Below are 18,935 nucleotides of genomic sequence, written 5' to 3' on the forward strand. Positions count from 1 at the left end.
GTCAACAATTAGTTTTTAAAATATAAACATTTAAATGGTGGCAAAAACTTGATGGATTTATTCAAACGTAAATGAAACATTGAAGAACAGTAAACATTATAATGAATATGTTATATGGTGCATATATTTAGCAAAATGCCCCTCTCTACAGTTTATTTTTCTATCAGACTAATGAGTTTATGGTCACCGAGCATGTTTTTCTGAGGTAAATGTGACGTTACATTAATTGTTTACAAGCCGTTATATTGACGTCTTTGCGCGGCTGAAACACTGATTGAGAGATTACATGAGACGGGATACGGATTGTAAAGTTATACTCTTTCTTTTGACTTACCTTCGGATGTTTAGTCATGTTTATTTTGTGCTATAACTAGTAATAAAGCAGAGGAGATGATCAGGTCACTGAGGCGCTACAGCGATCTGTCACTCCACATTAAACAGCGCCAAAACAGCATTTATTGTTTGAATACTGCAATACAATGGACATAAATTGAAACCTGAGACTTTGTTTCATATTAAAAGCACCAAAGCACAATGTTTATTGCGATTTATTGGATGGGAGATGCACTTCAATGTTCCGTCCATTAACTGAAAACAGGCTAGAATAATAGATTCTTGAGATTTTAAGAATCGATATCGTTCCATAAAAAAGAGAATCGATTGATATCAAGATATCGATATTTTTTACCAAGCCCTATTAATAAATGAGTCATTGTGATTGAACCGAATCATTTAAACGAGTGATTCATTCAAGAACGAAACACCCTCATGTTGCTCAGAGACGCAGAACAGCGCTGTGGCTGTGTTTGGGATTATTTTTGTTGTTGAAATAGAGCAAAAACAGGCAATATAGTGTCTAAAACATAAGTCTCTTAATTAACTTCTTGTTTATTGAACTGTTGTAAAACATCAATATTACGTTTGTAATCATGTTCATCTTTGGCGAAAACGGCACACTTTGTGTGATATTGATGTAAATATACACATTTTCTGTCCCCATGTGTTGAATGTTGTGATCGTTCTGAATGTATTTTATTAGACTGAATCATGCAGTGAAAGAACACACTCGCTCTAGTCTAGACTTCACGTAATGAAAGCGTGCGCTCTGTAGCGGTGTTTCGAATGGTTTTTGGTTCTGACTGTGGTCTTCTGTGGCGTGTCCGTCAGCATCGAGCTGGACGAGGCTCCTCTGGTGCAGACGGCGGCCAGTCTGTTCCGGGAGATGTGCTACAGGTACAGAGAGGAGCTGATGGCCGGGATCATCGTGGCCGGCTGGGACCCACGCAGAGGAGGACAGGTACAGCTTCAGCAGCAGCGGAGGAGTGGCTCATCTGAGCGTGTGTGTGTCAGGGCTTAAAGGTCTCCGGCGTGCGCGTTTGGCTGCGGGGAAAAAAGCTAGTCGTCCTACATTTAAAAACACTTGTTGATGTCACGTTCGAGTTCATGAGTTCGTCTACCAATGTATGAGAGGAACACCGCTTTCACTCTCAACCAAACTAACGTTACTAGCCAATCAGAAGTTTTTGCTCTTATAAACACGAGACGCGCATTAGCTGATGATTAGCATTAGACTGGGTCTCGAGCGCGACACGTTGAAAAAGCTGCGAGGCGCAGTGGTCAAAGATTTCCATCTAGCGTCATATTTACATAGAAAAGCTATTAAAAAAGCAGCGGAGCTTTGTAAACCGCGCAGAGTAATCACGTCATCTCCATAAGAACGATATGATTGCCAGAACTAATTTACCGGGGTTTTTGAAAAGGTCGTGTTCACACATGATCTCCTAACGGTAATTTACCAGTGAAGACTGTATGTGTGAAAGGGGCTGAACTCTTGCTCTGCATCCGCGGTGAGTTTGGGTTGCTTAACGTTCATCTGGGAAAACTCTCTTGATTTGTAACGTAAATCATTTGGACAAAGCTAACCAGCAAAACTTGATATTAAAAGCATCCTAAATGTTACATGTGTTTGCACCATATTGTAGTGAGTAAACATTCCTGGTATTGCTGTGTGTGTGTGTGTGTCCAGGTGTACACGGTGCCGGTCGGAGGGATGATGACCAGGCAGCCGGTGTCGGTGGGAGGATCCGGCAGCAGCTACATCTACGGATATGTGGACTCAAACTACAAAGCTGGAATGAGCAAAGAGGAGTGTCTTAAATTCACTGCAGAAGGTTAGACACACATACACGCGCACACACACCAACACAGACGCGCGCGCACACAGACACACTCACATGCGCATACAGACACACACTCACACAGACACGCGCGCACACTCAGACACACTCACTCAGACACACTCACTCAGACACACGCACACAGACACACACTCACTCACAGACACACGCACACACAGACACACACTCACTCACAGACACACGCACACACAGACACACACTCACTCACAGACACACGCACACACAGACACACCAGACACACACTCACAGACAGACACACACTCACTCACAGACACACACTCACTCACAGACAGACACACACTCACACAGACACACGCGCGCACACACACACAGACACACACAGACACGCACACACAGACACACACTCACACAGACACACACACACGCGCACACACACAGACTCACACAGACACAGACACGCGCACACACTCACTCACAGACACACACACACTCACAGACACACACACGCGCACACACACGCACACGCTCACACACACACACTCACACACACACACACTCACTCACAGACACGCACACACAGACACACACTCACACACAGACACACACTACACGCGCGCACACACACACAGACACACACAGACACGCACACACAGACACACACTCACACAGACACACACACACGCGCACACACACAGACTCACACAGACACAGACACGCGCACACACTCACTCACAGACACACACACACTCACAGACACACACACGCGCACACACACGCACACTCTCACACACACACACTCACACATATGCAGTAGTGATGGGAGGAACGAAGCTTTTCAAAACTAAACTTTGAATCAGTTGAACAATCTCACAATTCATAATTTAGAAGAAGTCATTATTTAGACTTTAAATTATGACTTTAAAGCTTCAAAATGGTATAAATGCAATGAAAACTGAAACCAAATTACAACTTTTAATCTTACAATTTTGGCTTTTTTTCCTCAAATGTTTAACTATTACTCACAGTTTGGACTTTTTTTCTCTTAAATGTGATCATTTGGATTTTTTATTTCTAAATTGCAATTTTAAGGTTTTTCAAAACTTTGGATCAGTTGAATCAACTGGATCATGAAATGATTCACTGTGTCAAAGTGTCACATGCTGGTGGAAACGCAGTGAAAACTCAAGCCAAACCGCAACTTTTCAATCTTAAAATTTGGACTTTTTACTTCTTGAATATGCATCTTGTCCATTACCATTTGGATTCTTTTATCTCTAAATTGCAAATTTAAGGTTTTTCGAAACGTTGAATCAGTTGAACCAAACGCTTCGCAAAATGATTGTTTCGCGGCGCCCCACACTGGTGAAAACAGTGTAAGTGCAATGAAAACTCAGACAAAACATGCATGAAAACACACTTACAAACCAATTTCAGATGTTTTATTGGAATCTGTTGAGTGTATTTAACAAACAGTGTTGGGAAGGTTACTGTGGAAATGTAATCGGTTACAGATGCAGTTAGTAATGTAACTATTTCAGGTACTTTATTGAAATAATGTAACTGGTTACTTTTGTAAATAAATTCTGATGAATGTTTTCAAACATTTAAACCAGGCTGATTACGATCAGATTTTTAAAATGCTTCTTCACTTGAGATTATAATATATCATTTAATTTAGCACTCGTTTTAAAAATTAAAAAAGAATTATAATAAAAAAATAGCATTTTCATTTTGCATTTTAATTTTTAATGTCACATTTTTCATAGAAATGTTTGCATTTATTTTGCATTTTGAATTTCACACTTTATTTAACTTTTGCATTTTAATTTTTGCATTTTGCTTTTTTTATTTTTTAATAATATCTTTAATTTCCACTGAAATATTTGCATTTATTTTGAATTTTGAATATCACACTTTGCTATTTAACTTGGTATTTAAATTTTTGCAGTTTGCATTAAACATTTTGCTTTCATTTTGCATTTTGAATTTCACTTTTTGCTTTTTAGTTTTTGCATTTAGCATTAATCTAGTGTTTTTGACAGTTAGAGTAAGATGACTGATGCGCTTCTGTTTACCCGGCGGCTCCAGTGTGCTGATGTGATTGTGGCTCAGGTCCAGCTCGTGCAGCTCTGTGAATCCAGAATACATGGACCAGGACAGAGAGGTGAACTGGTTTGAGTGAGAACCAGGACCGGTGTGTCTGTGTCGATGCCGGCGGGAACAGCTGTCAGTCCCTGACTCACGCAGCTGGCGCGGGGCCGATGGTCCTGGTTCCTGTCGCTCTGACAGCTGCTGCTCCTGACCATGAAGCTCCGCATCAGGAGGAAGACCAGGATGATGAAGTGTGGCACGATGAAGGCTGCCGGATATTAAGACACTGTTGAGCAAAACTGTCACATGTTAGAACTTCATAAAACAGCATGTTTATGCCAAATTTTACTACAAAATCAAGAAAGAAAAAAAAGACTGATAACACTATTTGTCCATTGTGACATATTTAACAATTGCACATTTTTATTACAAGTTCTCTTTAAATGTATTCTGTAAATGTAAAACTGGATTATGTTGTCATTTTATAAATGTTAATTTACTGTAAATTTCATATCAATTAGCTTTAAAAAAAATAAAATAATAATAATTGTATTCTTCAAGGATGCATTAAATTGATCAGAAGTGCCAGTAAAGACATTTATAATGTGACAGGAGATTTCTATTTCAAATAAATGCTGTTCTTCTGAACTTTCTATTCATCTGTGAATCCTGAAAAATACAATGTATCACGGTTTCCACAAAAATATTGTGCAGCTCAACTGTTTTCAACATTGATAATAATCAGAAATGTTTCTAATAATCAGCATATTATTATGATTTCTGAAGATCATGTGACACTGAAGACTGGAGTAACGATGCTGAAAATACAGCTGCAAACAAGTGCAGCCCTGCTGAGCACAAGAGACATTAAAAATCTTAATTATTCCACATTTTTTAACGGTGGTGTACATTTTGAAATTAAGATGATTTTCTTCCCTGCAGAACGAGATTTTTAAGAATGAACGCTTAAATGTTCTTAAGCACAATGAAAATGTCACAACACACAAAAAAAACGATAAAGACATTTCTTTTGCGAGATACTAAAATAACTCATTGTGCATAATTTATAATAATAGTTTGGCAACACTTTATTTTAAGGTGTCTTTGTTACACACGTTACATGTACTTACTGTTATAATAACAATTAATTATGCATAATTACATGCAACCCTAACCCTAACCGTACAGTAAGTACATGTAGTTTACTCAGTACTTAAATGTGTAATTACACTGGAACAAGAACACCTTAAAATAAAGTGTAAGCAACAGTTTTAATAGTAAAAGCCCTGGTAAAGAGAGCACCACTGGAGTAAATGAGCAGTACCTGTGAAAGTAAACCACAGGCGCCTCCATACACCAATCAGCTCTTCTTGGGTTTCCTGGAAGACGCTCTTTTCTATAACGACTGAAACCTACAGCAGTTATTATTAGTGTAAAATGTGTCAAGTCATATTTCCGAGTAGTGAACGGTTTAGCAACAAGGACTAGATGAGTACATGTTCTGAATGAAGAGTGAGAGCCAAACTGCTTGTAAAATGACGTCGCTGTTGGACGTCCGATCCGGGACTTCTGAACCGTTTTGATCATTCTAAAACTACAACAGCTTCTGTCAACAAAAACACTAGAAACTGTCGTCTTTATACACACATTGTGATTTATTGACATTTTGACAGACATCTTTAAAACTCCAAAATAACTCGAAACCAAAAAAGAGCAACAGAAGAGCAGATAAACAGAGGTTCATCATCGTGTTGGAAACGACGTCAAAGTCGACCTCAAAACAGTGAACGGTGCATGAGTGTGTGTTTGTGCAAATCCACTCCTCGCACACAAACACACACTACTCAAGTCAATCATAATCAAACTGAAGAAGAGAAAACTAAAAAAAACCTCGTCATCATCAAACACAATCAGCAGATTGTCCAGAAGGGCTAGAAAAGGTCTTTAATAACCCCGCCCACCTGCCACGCAGTTACCATGACGACACCGTGCAGCCTCACACAAGCAGGCCTGATCTAAATCTGCCTCAAAAATAACGTCAAACCGGATCAAACCACTGTCTGTGGCACAAAGGCACAGGAATCATAATCCGAATAAATAGTCAAAATATTTCTGCCATCTGATTGAGTTTCAATCCTAAAAAAACACCAACTCTAAAACTCACACAACTTGCATCTTCACTCCACGTGTCCATTTCATTGACCTTTGAACTCTCACATCACCTTCACCATCAGCATCTGTTAGTAAACTCCTTCCAGCCCTACACACTCGTGCATTTCTCATTTCTCTCCTCCCAATCATTTGATTCAGCTGGTTCGTTTTAATGAACTGGTTCTTGATTCGAGTCATTCCGTGATGGGTATTTTTCTCAGCTCTGCTTCACTGTTCATTAACTGAGCTGTGAATCGCCGAGTGTGATGGAATCTCGTGTAGTTTAACATTGATCACCTGGCTCAGTTTATTACACTAAAGACCATTCCTGCAATGCTGAGTTTGGTTGAAAAGACCAGTTGAAAGACTGAAATAAGATGAAAGGTGAGTCAAATGATTCTAGCAGCATCTGAACATGTACTGAGGAACCAACTTCCTCAGATCAGAGTTTGGGTCAGTAACTAGTCTCGGACCGCCCACACATGCATATTGCACTTAAAATAATGAGAGCTTTGCAAAAACCACAAGCTGTAGTCTGATTGGATGACCAGGAGTCAGTGTGCACAAGACTAAAGGCCGTTCACACCAAGAACGATAACTATAACGATAGCGATAGTAGCGTGCTCACCAGTGGACGATAACATTCTGTTTATTGTAAGCGCTGCTGTTTTGTCGTCTGTCGCTTTAAATGCTCGAGCTCGGATGGATTCTGATTGGCTGTCAATGTTTTTGTCGTCCATCAACTGGAAAAAACATTGTTTTGAAAGTGATTCCAATGATATCGTTCCTCTGTCATTATCATTATAGTTGTGATGCGGACTTGTTCAAAAATTTGCATACTGAAAAAGGCCGTCTGTCCATCATTATCAAAAGTGTAGGGATACATAAATGACTGCTCAAAGCCAGGTCACATTTGCGATTTTTTGGCGAAATTTCACAGATGGAAAAAAAGGTCCATTGTTTCTTACAAACCAAGAAATCACTTTCAATCCAAGCAGCTTTTTGTTGGTCAACGCGGCAAATTTGCGAGACCAACTTGAACCAGTTGCGAAATCTGCGTGGGGAAATCTTCCGCGTAAAATTCCCAATCGCGTAGATTCCTATTAAAACGACTTGATTTCACCTGCAAAAATGTGGGGAACTAATCGTTATAGTTGTGATGTGGAGTTCTAATTAAGTGATGGTTACATTAGCAAAACATATTCAAAATGTAACAAACTTTACATAAAACACTGTTTAAAGCAAGTTCACATTTGCGAATTTTTGGCAAAATTTCGCAAACTAAAAAAATGACCATTGTCTCTTACAATCCAAGAAATCACTTTCAATCCAAGTTTTTGTTGGTCAACGCGGCAAGACCAACTTGAACCAGTTGCGAAATCTTTCGCTCTCATGCGAAATTCCCAATCGCGTAGATTCCTATTAAAACGACTTGATTTCGCCTGCAAAAATGTGCAGAACTACAGTAAATGTGAGCTCACCTTAAGAGCTAATATTAAACCTTCATCATCATAGTTATCTCTCTCGTCGCAAACAGGTCTTAACTGTCACTCAAGCGCTCTCTTCCTGTCAAAAGTGGGCGGTTCTTGGCCAGAATGAACTCTTTCTGCTGATAATCTGGCTACACGAGACTGTTAACTAACCCATCAAAACAACACGGCTTGTATTTCATGAGATCGTAAGTGAAGGACAGTAAAACGACGGACTCGCGCACACATCAGACGGGCGTTTCTTTGCTCTTCAGGTCGGGGGCGCTGTACTGCCGTCTCATGCGCGGCGGCGTGACGTAGCCATGTGGTTTTTGGTTTCTGCCGCGCTGTTGATCGGAAAGTGTGTGCGGTAGAGTCTGGAAAGCGGGCCACTGATGATTGATGTACGGTTGTGCGTACGCCCCCTCCCCGCGCACGCAAGGACCCGGCGACTGTCGCCGATAGCGACCGCGTTCCGAATGCTGCGCACCGCTATTGTTGTGGTGCCCGTTGCTATAGTAACCCTGGTTGCCAGGCACGGTGGAGCCGTCCAGTGAGTTGCGCCTGTAGCGCCACTGTTGCTGAGGAAACGGATTTCCGTTGCCATAGTTACCGTTGCCGTATTGGGGAGGTTGCCAGGGGTGACTGGGGGAGGGCGCGCGCATGACGAACGGCACTTGGAACTGTAGAGGAAGTAACGGCATGCCGGGGGCGGGGCCTCGTCCCTCGTTGCGCTCATCCTTGAGATCGTCCAGAGTGACGGATGCATTCGGGCCCCAGGAGAGCCGGTGCTGTGGGTTGCTCTTAAAGGGGAATTTCAGCTTGCAGTCCTGAGGGGGAATGAAGCGACCCGTTCCAGGAAGGTGGACCACGCCCTCCCCGCCCCCGGCTCCGCCCCCTCTGCGCAGACGCTTGGTGATCTGCTGCTGCTGCAGGTTGTGCAGACGCAACTGCTCCTGTTTGATCCAGCGCATGCGGCCCCTCCGGAAGGCGGGGTCTTCTTCCATCAGCCGTGACACTCGCTTCTCTTTGGGGAGGGGCTCCAGAGAGCCACGCCCATCCTGCTCATCGCCCCGCCCCTGATCGCCGTATGCAGGCAGTTCCTCTGATTCATCGTCATTATCCTACACAAACCACAATCATGTCATCCATTACTGTCTCCATTCAGAATTGAGTTGAGAATGCCTTTAAATTCCAACTGAATTTCGAAATTTGATTTAAATTTGAATTGATGTAACAAAAAGGATGAAAGCAAAACTGTCATTTTTAACTACAAGGCGTGTCAAGATAATCTCATCCTGAGGGGGAATGAAGCGTCCCGTTCCAGGAAGGTGGACCACGCCCTCCCCGGCCCCGCCCCCGGCTCCGCCCCCTCTGCGCAGCAGCTTGGTGATCTGCTGCTGCTGCAGGTTGTGCAGACGCATCTGCTCCTGCTTGAGCCAGCGCAGACGGCCCCTCCGGAAGGCGGGGTCTTCTTCCATCAATCGTGACACTCGCTCCTCCTTAGGGAGGGGCTCCAGAGGGCCACGCCCATCCGGGTCATCGCCCCGCCCCTGATGGCCGTTCACAAGCAGTTCCTCTGATTCGTCATCATCATCATCATCATCCTACACAAACACAATCATGTCAACCATTACCGACTCAACTCAGAATTGAGCTGAGAATGCCTTTAAATTCCAACTGAATTTCGAAATTTGATTTAAATTTGAATTGATGTAACAAAAAGGATGAAAGCAAAACTGTCATTTTTAACTACAAGGCGTGTCAAGATAATCTCAGAATATTAGAATGTTGTTGTTTTTTTTTAAAGCCTTAAAGTCTGAAGGTTTATTGGCCTTAAAGAGAAGGAAAGAAACAAAGAAACACAAAAAAGAAAAAAAGAAAGAACAAAAAGAAAACAATTAACAAAAAATGTAAAAGAACGAAAAAAGAAACAAAACTAGAAAAAGAAAAAAGAAAGAAAAAACAAAGAAACAAAAAAAGAAAAACTGGAGAACAAAAAAGAAGAATATCAAAACAAAGAAAGCAAACAAAAGAAAGAAAAACAAAAAGATTGAAAGTGTTTGAAATGTCCATGTACTTTTGCATCCATTAATTTTTCCTTTTTTAACCATGACAAACAAAAAGAAAGCTTGTTGTATTTTTAAATGCTGTGATGAAAACCAAAATTGAAATTAGAACCGTACACACAGAATGCTGCCCAAAAAAGTAAAATATCAACTTATTTCAGATTTTGCACCTTTAATAAACATTTGAAAACTGCACAAATTGATATAAAAAAATGTCAATTTCAACAAGTTTTATTTGGCCAAATTAGAAGTAATGCTTCTCCCGCAACAATGCAGAGACTTAATACAAATATGATTTTAAAATAGACATTGTAGAATCCTGGGAACTTTATCATCATGAAATTATATTTTGGGGTATAATTTTGTCATAATTGGGTCACGGTATTGGAGAGGAGCATGCATGGCCACGCAAAGAACGTACAGTACATCGTGTTAAGAGCGCTGTGCACGAGGCTTTGATATACGGGGAAAATATAGAAATATATAAAATTATAATTTCTCCTACTTCTCCAGATAAATATTTCTACCCTGTCCACTGATAGGGACATCCGCATATATATGCCATATATACAGTATATATATATATACGCCACACCCGAAACTTTGCAGCGTGTGAGCGTCCTCTAAGCATCATGAAAAACAAAACTTATTCAAATTCTGAATGGATTAGCCAAGAAAGCACGCAAAGAGCACTTTCTTTATAATAATTAAAAAGCTGTCACTCATTTCAGTTTATCGCGATCTCACAAAGTTAATTAATGAAGCTCTACACTGCACAGTGAATCTCTTATTCACATCATGTTACACTTTTTGTTATACAGAGACTCCCGATCGTGTCGCACTGAACAAAACTGTGGCGTGCAGTGGATTCTAACTTAAAACGTTCAGGAAATCAACAGCAAATGTCTGTGATTGGCTACTGATCAGTGCTACAAAAACACGTTGAAAATAGAAACCTTTGAAGCACTCATACAAGAACACATACATGTTTCTAGGCGTGAAAAATTATCAAGATAAAAATATCGAAGCTAACGGCTTTCGTAAAGCAATAGGTTACTGGTAGCCACGTCAGTAGCGCGAGAGGGCGCTTAGCACTATAGACTCTGGAGATGCTAAAAAAACTAGAAATTAAATTTAGCATTTATTTACATTAAAAAACAAGATTTATATCCTTTTTTCGATTTTTAATGAAATACGGATTTTGAATAATGAAAATGAGTTTGTGTCTGCTTATTCTATTCATCAGAGTTTGAAACATTAAAGAAGAAATGGCGCTTTCCGTATTTCATTTCTGGGTTAAAAAACTAAAAAGAATGGACGCAAAAGTGCACTGACCTGGTTTATTGGCCTTACAGAGACAGAAAGAAAGAAAGAAAGAAAATGAAACAAACAAAAAGATAAAAAAGGAAAACAAAAAAAGAAAAAAATAAACAAAAAAGAAAAAATAGAAAGCAAAAAAAAGAAAAGAAAAACGAGCCAAAAAAATGGAAAGAAAAAAGAAAAACAAACAAAAAAAGAAAGAAACAAGAAAAGAAAGAAAATGAAATAAAGAAACAAAGCAAGAGAACGTAAGAAAGAAAAACAAAAAACAAACAAAAAGAATGAAACAAAGAAAGCAAACGGGAAAAAGAAAAACAAAAAGACTGAAAGTGTCTGAAATGTCATCTACTGTAAATAAATTTGTAAATAAGTTTATATATTTCATCACAAGTTTGAAGAAACTTTAATTTCTTTTGATACATCACCTGCTGGATTTTTTAAACAAAGTTCAGTAATGCGTGTGTGTGTGTGTGTGTGTGTCTGAGTGTGTGTGTGTGAGTGTGACTCTGATCTCCTCGTCCTTCATGTTGTTCTGCTCTTTGACCTCCTGCAGGATGTCGGTCAGTTTGTGGACGTGCGCTCTGAGGTCACACACACCGCTCTCTCCGTCTGTCGTCTGCAGCGTGCGCTCGTCTGCGATGCCCACCGTGTCCCACACGTCCTGCGCCACCTCCCTCCAGGCCTCGCTCTCGGCTGCGTCTCGTTTGCCGTACATGCGGCAGAGCTCCTTCATCTTGACGATGGCCAGCGCCTCCATCTCCTGCCGCGAGTGTCTGAACTCTCCGAGCGCCACCTCGTAGCAGATCTCCTTCACCGCCTGCAGCTTCAGGTCGCTCATGGTCACCTGCTGGGGGTCTTTGCTGATGCGTCTGCGCTGCGGGATCTGATAGACGCGGAGCGGCTCGCGCCGTTTGCCGCTGCTGGGTAAACCGCAGCGCTTCACTATGGACTGAACCTGAAACACACAGGAAACACACACGAGGAACATAAGACGTCTGTCCTGTATTCACAAAACATTTGTGACCCTGGACCACAAACCAGTCATAAGGGTCAATTTTGTGAAATTATAAATGCGCTTTCCATTGATGTATGGTTTGTTAGGATAGGACAATATTTGGCTGAGATACAACTATTTGAAAATCTGGAATCTGAGGGTGCAAAAAAATCTAAATATTGAGAAAATCATCTTTAAAGTTGTTCAAATGAAGTTCTTAGCAATGCATATTACTAATAAAAAATTAAGCTCATTTTCAAATTCTTTTTTTTATTATTATTAACAAGCCCAAAATACACCAGGACTCTTATTTTGAAATGTCTCTGTTTTTCTGGTACCTTGTTAGCTGGTAGTTTCTCTCTCAGGGACGAAATGAGTCTCCAGCTCTCTTCACATGAGCGTTTGTCAGAATCATCTCCACTGTCTGAATCTGCGTACTGAACACACTCACACACACAGAGACATAGACACAGACACACACAAACACACACACACACACACACACACACAGACACACACATAATAGTGTGACTCACAGTTAGCAGACCTTTATCATGTAATACTGCTGGAATAGTTTTGTACTGATATATACTACCGTTCAAAAGTTTGGGGACAGTAATTTTTTTATACTTTTATTCATCAAGGATGCATTAAATTGATCAAAAGTAACAGACATTTAAAATGTTACAAAATATTTCTATTTAAAAATGCTGTTATTTTGAACTTTCTATTCATCTGTGAATCCTGAAAAATAAAATGTATCACGGTTTCCACAAAAATATTGTGCAGCACGACTGTCTTCAACATTGATAATAATCAGAAATGTTTCTTGAGCAGCAAATCAGCATATTAGAATGATTTCTGAAGATCATGTGACACTGAAGACTGGAGTAATGATGCTGAAAATACAGCTTTGATCACAGAAATAAATTACAGTTTAACACATTCACATAGAAAACAGCTGTTTTACATTATAATAATATTTCACTGTTTTTACTGTAGTTTTTATTAAATAAATGCAGACTTGCCGAGCAGAAGAGACTTCTTTCAAAACATTTAAAACTTTTACAGACCCCAAAGTTATAAAGCTAGTGTGTGTTAATCTTGCACTTTTTAACAGGTGTGTGTGTGTGTGTGTGTGTGTGTGTGTGTGAGTGAGTGAGTGAATGAGTGTGTGTGTGTGTGTGAGTGAGTGAGTGTGCTTCGTCTTTCTCTCTCCGATACTGAATCTCCACGTCCTGTAACCTGAGAGAGACACGCGGATGGTGAATAGATCACCTCAGGAGAGGTCGACTAATAGTGGATTTTACTGATAACGATAGCTAGGTTGGACTAGGTTGATTAATCAACCGATAGTTTTTAAAATGGACACTGAACAAAAAAGATCGCACTTATTAATCAATATTGTTATTATCTTTCAAATTCTAATAAATAAACTAATAAAACAAAATGGTGCAAATAAAGTGCAACTTTGTGCAACTTTAACATTTGAAAGAATACTATGGCAAAGTTATCGCTTTCCTTATTCAAACTGATTTTATTTCATGAATATATGATTGACCTGAAGAATGAAAGCTGTATCATACACTTGGATAATTATGAGCTTTATCACGCTCTTAGACACTAGGGGTGTGACAATACACTTAATATTTTATATTTAATAATATTTATGCGTTTAGCAGACACTTTTATCCAAAGCGACTTACAGCGCATTCAGACTACACATTTTTTACCAGTATGTGTGTTCCCTGGGAATCGAACCCACGACCTTTTGCGCTGCTAACTTAACTCACTTAGCTCATGAGATGAGACAAAATACAGATGCTTGGTTCACTAGAACGAAACAATATTTTAATACTTTAAGAAATTTTCAAATGACAAAATGTTTGTCTTTTAATCACAAAAAGTAAAACAATGCAGTATGATGACGTATGGCGGATATACCTTCCCTAGCGAGCACAACAACAACACCACAAACCCAATAGGTTTGTTCGACTTGAAGCAGCGCTGCGCAGACTGATCGGTGTACTGCATCAAAGTATCGCAAGAGACCGGTTCTAGAGCATATTTGAGCACATACTCTTACCGTCAAAAATAGGCAAGGCGCATATCTTTAGCGAAGCGGCGCGGAGAGCCGCTTCTGGAACGCTTCTAAAACGTGCCGCGGCGCCGCTGGTGTAAACACAAGCATTGACCAGAGTGGCCGCATCAGAGCCGTAAAGGCACGGATATACTTCACATTCCGCGTTCCGTCTCGCGCACAGCCGCGTCCGCACAAAAGTATACTCAACCGCGGATGAGCGCGGACGGATGAGCTCGACACATGCGCAGTACCACTTTTACTCTGTCTCAACATATCTCTGTTGTACACGCACCGTCCGCGCAGTCTCAAAAAATTGTCTGCACACGGACGGGGTGCGCGGCTGTCCGCGAGCCCTCTTGATGACCAAAATGACGTAATGCGGCCAGCCGAAGTATTCGCTTGATAGTTTTCCGGGTTGCATCTATTGCTGGAGCGGCTGAGAAGATCCGCTGTTATTATACAGAGCGAGAGCGGCCTCTAGAGGAGAATCACTGACACCTCTGCTGTTTGTTTTGACACGTGATTCTGTGCACTGCACAGAGCCGGACACTTCAGACGCCGATTTAAACACAGCCGACAGAAAATCCTGCCGCGCCACATAGTTTTCCATTTAAATTACAATTTTCAGGGATTAAAGATCTCCGGCACCGTGCCGGATCTCCGGCGTGCGCCGTTTGGCTGCAGGAAAAAAAAGTCGTCCTACATTTAAAAACACTTGTTGATGTTACGTTCGAGTTCATGAGTTCGCCGACCAATGTATACCACGAAGTATAACTATGTGTGTGTGTGTGAGTGTGTGAGAGTGTGAGTGTGTGTGTGTGTGTAAGTGTGTGAGAGTGTGAGCGTGTGTGTGTGTGTGAGTGTGTGTGTGCGTGTGTGTGTGTGTCTCACCTCCTCTCCATCTCCAGCTTGATGTCGATGCCCTGTTTCTCCAGCAGCTCTCTCTGAGCGTAGTTCCAGTCGGCCGGCTCTCCCTGCTGCTCCACACAGCTGCTGCGCTCGCGCTCCAGACGCGCCTGCTCCGGGTGATTGAACCTGAACACGTGGCTCTTGCCCATCACGATGCGGTTTCCTGCGTCACGAGAGGTCCAGCTCAGGGTCACGTGATCATTCGAACACATTTACATAGGACTGGGCCATTTTTCAGATGAATTTGAATTTAATGTTTTGCCACGATTAAATTTTTTAGCTCGTATCGCTAGGCGCCATTCACACAGAATGCGCTTTTGTGTTGATAGAGACGTGGCGCAGGCAGTGGAAGAGGAAACACATGCAAGAAGATGGGAGTTAAACTTCTTTTAGTTTGAGCGGCATGTTTTTAGTCTGTCGTTTCATGCATGAGACGCGAGCGCAACAGTCAAACGCATCCATGTTTACATAGAAAAACAATGGAAAAGCAGCACAATCAAATAAAAAACCTGTAACTTCTACTGTATGTCTGATATTTCATGTTTGCATCACGGTGACAGACTGAAAGCTGCTGTTCATTGTTTTTACAGAACATTTATAGTTAATAATACTCTACTGCTGTTATACCTTCAGTCATTCTGAATTTGAATTACCTTGACTTTCGAGAATTTTTTTTAAAGCATTTTCCTCGCATTATTTCTGAACATATAATATGTATAAGACAAGTTTGTACAATATGTAGTTGTAGTTCATGCATCTTTTCTGCAAAGATATTTAACAAGTGATTTGTTTAACATTTACTTCATGTGTGCTGCACTCGGAACAGAATTTTCTTTAACTAAAGAGTTAATAAAGAACATGTTATTTGAATCATGTTGTAGTTACATTTTCAAGTTGACTAGTTAAAAATAAAAAAATAAAAAAGATTTTAAGTCTTATATTTTGGGGATGGAAAACATAAATCGCGATATAACCTATCGATTATTAAACTTCAAAATGATTTAATAAAAAAAAAAGAGCGCTGCACGTTGCAGTGTCACAAGGCGGCGCTGTGACTGCTTCAAAGTGATTCTCAATCAATGAAGAGCGCACATTTATGCCAAGCGATTGCTTATGAACTCGAGTTGATGAATTATGACAATGCCTACTTTATGACCTTTATATAATGTTTTAGACGGTTGTAAGAATGCATATTTTCTCTCTCATCTGAAGGATCAGCCCGCAATAGTGTAGTCATTTCAAAATAAGAGTCCCGGTGTATTTCGAGCTTGTTTATAATTAAAAGTCACACTTTACGTTTATTTTTTTTCTGGGCATTATTGGTATTTTGGTTACACAATTAATTATATTTAATTTAATTTCCATTTAATTCATAGTAAACTATTGTAGTTTCTGGCTGGGGTGCTTCCCCACAGTTAGAAAAGACTAAGAACATTATTTGACACAAATTATTCAATATATAGATTTTATACTATATGACAAAGTAAGGAGAACTCTACCATTTAAATGCTGTAATTTTGCATAATTTACAATGCATATAATAATGCATAATAGTAATTAAATGTAATAGTAGCCTATGTAATTGTATTAGTTTTTGCTTAAAACAAGCAAAAGCATCTGCCAATGGTGTAAGAAAAATAATCTTAATTCAAAGGCTAAACAAGATTATTTTTATTACCTCACTGGCAGATGTTTTTGCTTGTTTTAAGCAAAAACTAAAACAATTTGGATAATATTTTCAGAAAACGAGACAAAATATCTTAAGTCATTTTACTTGTCAAGTAAATGCATCTTAATCCCAGAATCTTTAGATATTTATACTAGAAAACAAGACAAAATACTAAGGAAGAAAATCATTTTTTTTGCAGTGTAGAATAAGTGATTGATCATAAAGAGGCAAATAATATATAATACAAAGTGTCAGGCATTGTTCAGATGAGTACAAGCTAGACAGAGAGAGATTAAGGAAAGAGAAAGCAAGTGTTTTTTTGACGAACGAGACACACTCACCCTGTCTGAGCAGCACACACTCGGTGATCTGCTTCCCGTTCACATACGTCTCTGCTCCCTCCAGCGGCTCCAGAGTCACGGCCACTGCGCACACAGAGGAAGTGATGTCATCACGGTGCATACGGAGTGCTAATGAGGGCGGGGCTGATTGAAGAAGACTCCGCCTCCTGTAGGCCTCACCCACACCGGCTCAAACAGCACTTATGAATCATTTGGTTTTTGCTTTGTATCGATCAAGTTTAAAACAAACAGGAAGCAGTCAAATGAGATGGAGCAGCTTTCACTGGTCAGGGACTGATTTACATGCAAATAATGTCATTTATCCGTTTACTGTGATTTTAAATGAGCTGGGTGTGATGGAAGACTCCTCTGCTACTGAATTTGTCAATACAAATGTACAGATTCACGTCATGCCAATGAAGCACATGAACACAGAGAAACTCACAGAAGACACACAGACTGTTTATGTGGTGAAATAGGAAAATACATGACATGTATAAAGGTATAAGACTGTGGAGGAGGAGTGCTGAGGAAGGACAGATGAAGGAGCTCGAGATTGATTTACAGATGATACCTGTGTCAAATCCCAGCAACTGTTCCACCGACAGAGAGAAAACCAGCACAGTACATGAGTGTGTGTTACTGACACACACACACACACACACACACACTCTTACCTTCTCCGTTCTGGTTGATGTAGCTGTAAAACACACAGTGCTGCTCTTTAATGAACTGACCACTGAGCTTGATGTCCACATCCTTCTGACCAACTCTGACAAACACACACACACACAGATGAATATCAGCACATAAGCAATCATCAGCTCAATTATTTACTGAAATACCACATCACAGTATTTAAATCTTTAAAAAGATTAAATTTTACAATACATATTTTCAAAGTGATTGGATATCTGTCACAATCTCACAAACATCCTGCAGCTCTGTAATGGAGTCTGAACTAGGGATGTTCATTTTAACCAGTTAACCGTTAACTGACCATAAGAATTTTGACCGATTAATACAATCAGTTAAACGGTTTAAAAAGTATTTTTTTTCAGTAATTTATAAAAATATTTAAAAAGGTTTGCTGCATGGTTAAAATACGCTACGCACATATAAAAAAAATTGTTTTTTAGAGAGAAAAAAAACAAGTCGCGTATAAGTCGCATTTTATTATTTCATTCAGAAATAGGCCTAATGCCGACGCGAAATGTTTACAAACATTATAATAAACACTGTAAACATAGCTAGGCTATTTTAGTTCCCCTCACTCCACAACAAAGCCTTTCAATTAACAGTATTTAGAAAAGAAGAAGAATTAAAAATATAAGAAGCTATAGCAATATAAACAACAAGCCAAAACGAATTCATTTAGGGCTAAAACGACACAAAATCAAATGTTTCCGTATTCACAATGTATTTGAATGGCAAAATATTATTTATTATGTAGCCTACTTCACTCGCGTTCCAATATCCACGTAAAACTAAATGTTTTGCATAACATCACGGCGGTACGGTGATAACACTTAACGGCACAGATTTCACCACATATTTGAACTGAGTAGTGTGTTTTTCCATATGTTTGACTGACTGTATTGTATGATGATAATGAACAGGCTGCATTAAGGTAGCAATGCTTAACTGTGCGCGCATGCGGCGCCGGCGCAATCACTTGAA

At 40.0% G+C, this 18,935-nt stretch overlaps 4 protein-coding genes across 5 annotated transcripts in view; 1 reads left to right on the forward strand and 3 right to left on the reverse strand.

Annotated features, from left to right (window-relative positions):
- LOC107757170 (proteasome subunit beta type-6-like) overlaps nt 1–2,201 on the forward strand; it is a 7,828-nt gene extending 5,627 nt beyond the window's left edge. The window contains exon 5 of the mRNA XM_016574581.1: nt 2,027–2,201. Within this exon, the coding sequence (XP_016430067.1) occupies nt 2,027–2,176 (150 nt within the window). The 3' untranslated portion in view covers nt 2,177–2,201. The remainder of the gene's footprint in view (nt 1–2,026) is intronic.
- A 1,226-nt stretch (nt 2,202–3,427) lies between these two features.
- LOC107757163 (uncharacterized) lies at nt 3,428–7,103 on the reverse strand. Its single transcript, XM_016574576.1, has 3 exons — nt 5,575–7,103; nt 4,200–4,536; nt 3,428–3,433 (listed from the first exon to the last, which is right to left on the reverse strand). The coding sequence occupies exons 1-3, from the start codon at nt 5,925–5,927 to the stop codon at nt 3,428–3,430; spliced, it is 696 nt and encodes a 231-aa protein (XP_016430062.1). The 5' UTR covers nt 5,928–7,103.
- Nucleotides 7,104–7,804: 701 nt separating this feature from the next.
- LOC107757173 (kinesin-like protein KIF1C) lies at nt 7,805–9,502 on the reverse strand. Of its 2 annotated transcripts, none has more exons than XM_016574584.1 (2): nt 9,174–9,502; nt 7,805–8,705 (listed from the first exon to the last, which is right to left on the reverse strand). In XM_016574584.1, the coding sequence occupies exons 1-2, from the start codon at nt 9,349–9,351 to the stop codon at nt 8,119–8,121; spliced, it is 765 nt and encodes a 254-aa protein (XP_016430070.1). In that variant the 5' UTR covers nt 9,352–9,502; the 3' UTR covers nt 7,805–8,118. The 2 variants fall into 2 exon arrangements, with proteins under 2 accessions (XP_016430070.1, XP_016430071.1); XM_016574585.1 differs by having other exon boundaries at nt 7,805–8,700; nt 9,169–9,502.
- A 2,250-nt stretch (nt 9,503–11,752) lies between these two features.
- Nucleotides 11,753–18,935, reverse strand: part of LOC107757164 (kinesin-like protein KIF1C) — a gene marked incomplete at both ends in the record, with an annotated part of 15,661 nt that continues 8,478 nt past the window's right edge. Inside the window, 6 exons of the mRNA XM_016574577.1 lie at nt 11,753–12,214; nt 12,592–12,694; nt 13,430–13,498; nt 15,228–15,408; nt 17,256–17,339; nt 17,933–18,079. Coding sequence (XP_016430063.1) covers nt 11,753–12,214; nt 12,592–12,694; nt 13,430–13,498; nt 15,228–15,408; nt 17,256–17,339; nt 17,933–18,079 — 1,046 coding nt within the window. The remainder of the gene's footprint in view (nt 12,215–12,591; nt 12,695–13,429; nt 13,499–15,227; nt 15,409–17,255; nt 17,340–17,932; nt 18,080–18,935) is intronic.

Source organism: Sinocyclocheilus rhinocerous, unplaced genomic scaffold (genome assembly GCF_001515625.1).
Source record: "Sinocyclocheilus rhinocerous isolate Xijiao unplaced genomic scaffold, SAMN03320098_v1.1 scaffold2428, whole genome shotgun sequence".
NCBI classification, from domain to species: Eukaryota; Metazoa; Chordata; class Actinopteri; order Cypriniformes; family Cyprinidae; genus Sinocyclocheilus; species Sinocyclocheilus rhinocerous.

Coding starts and splice junctions, on each gene's coding strand:
- LOC107757163 (XM_016574576.1), bottom strand. CDS start 5,927: ATGTCTGTCAAAATGTCAATAAATCACAATGTGTGTATAAAGACGACA. Junction 4,537..5,574: donor CCTGTGGTTTACTTTCACAG/GTACTGCTCATT, acceptor TTTGCTCAACAG/TGTCTTAATATCCGGCAGCC.
- LOC107757173 (XM_016574584.1), bottom strand. CDS start 9,351: ATGGAAGAAGACCCCGCCTTCCGGAGGGGCCGTCTGCGCTGGCTCAAG. Junction 8,706..9,173: donor AACGGGACGCTTCATTCCCC/CTCAGGATGAGA, acceptor GCTTCATTCCCC/CTCAGGACTGCAAGCTGAAA.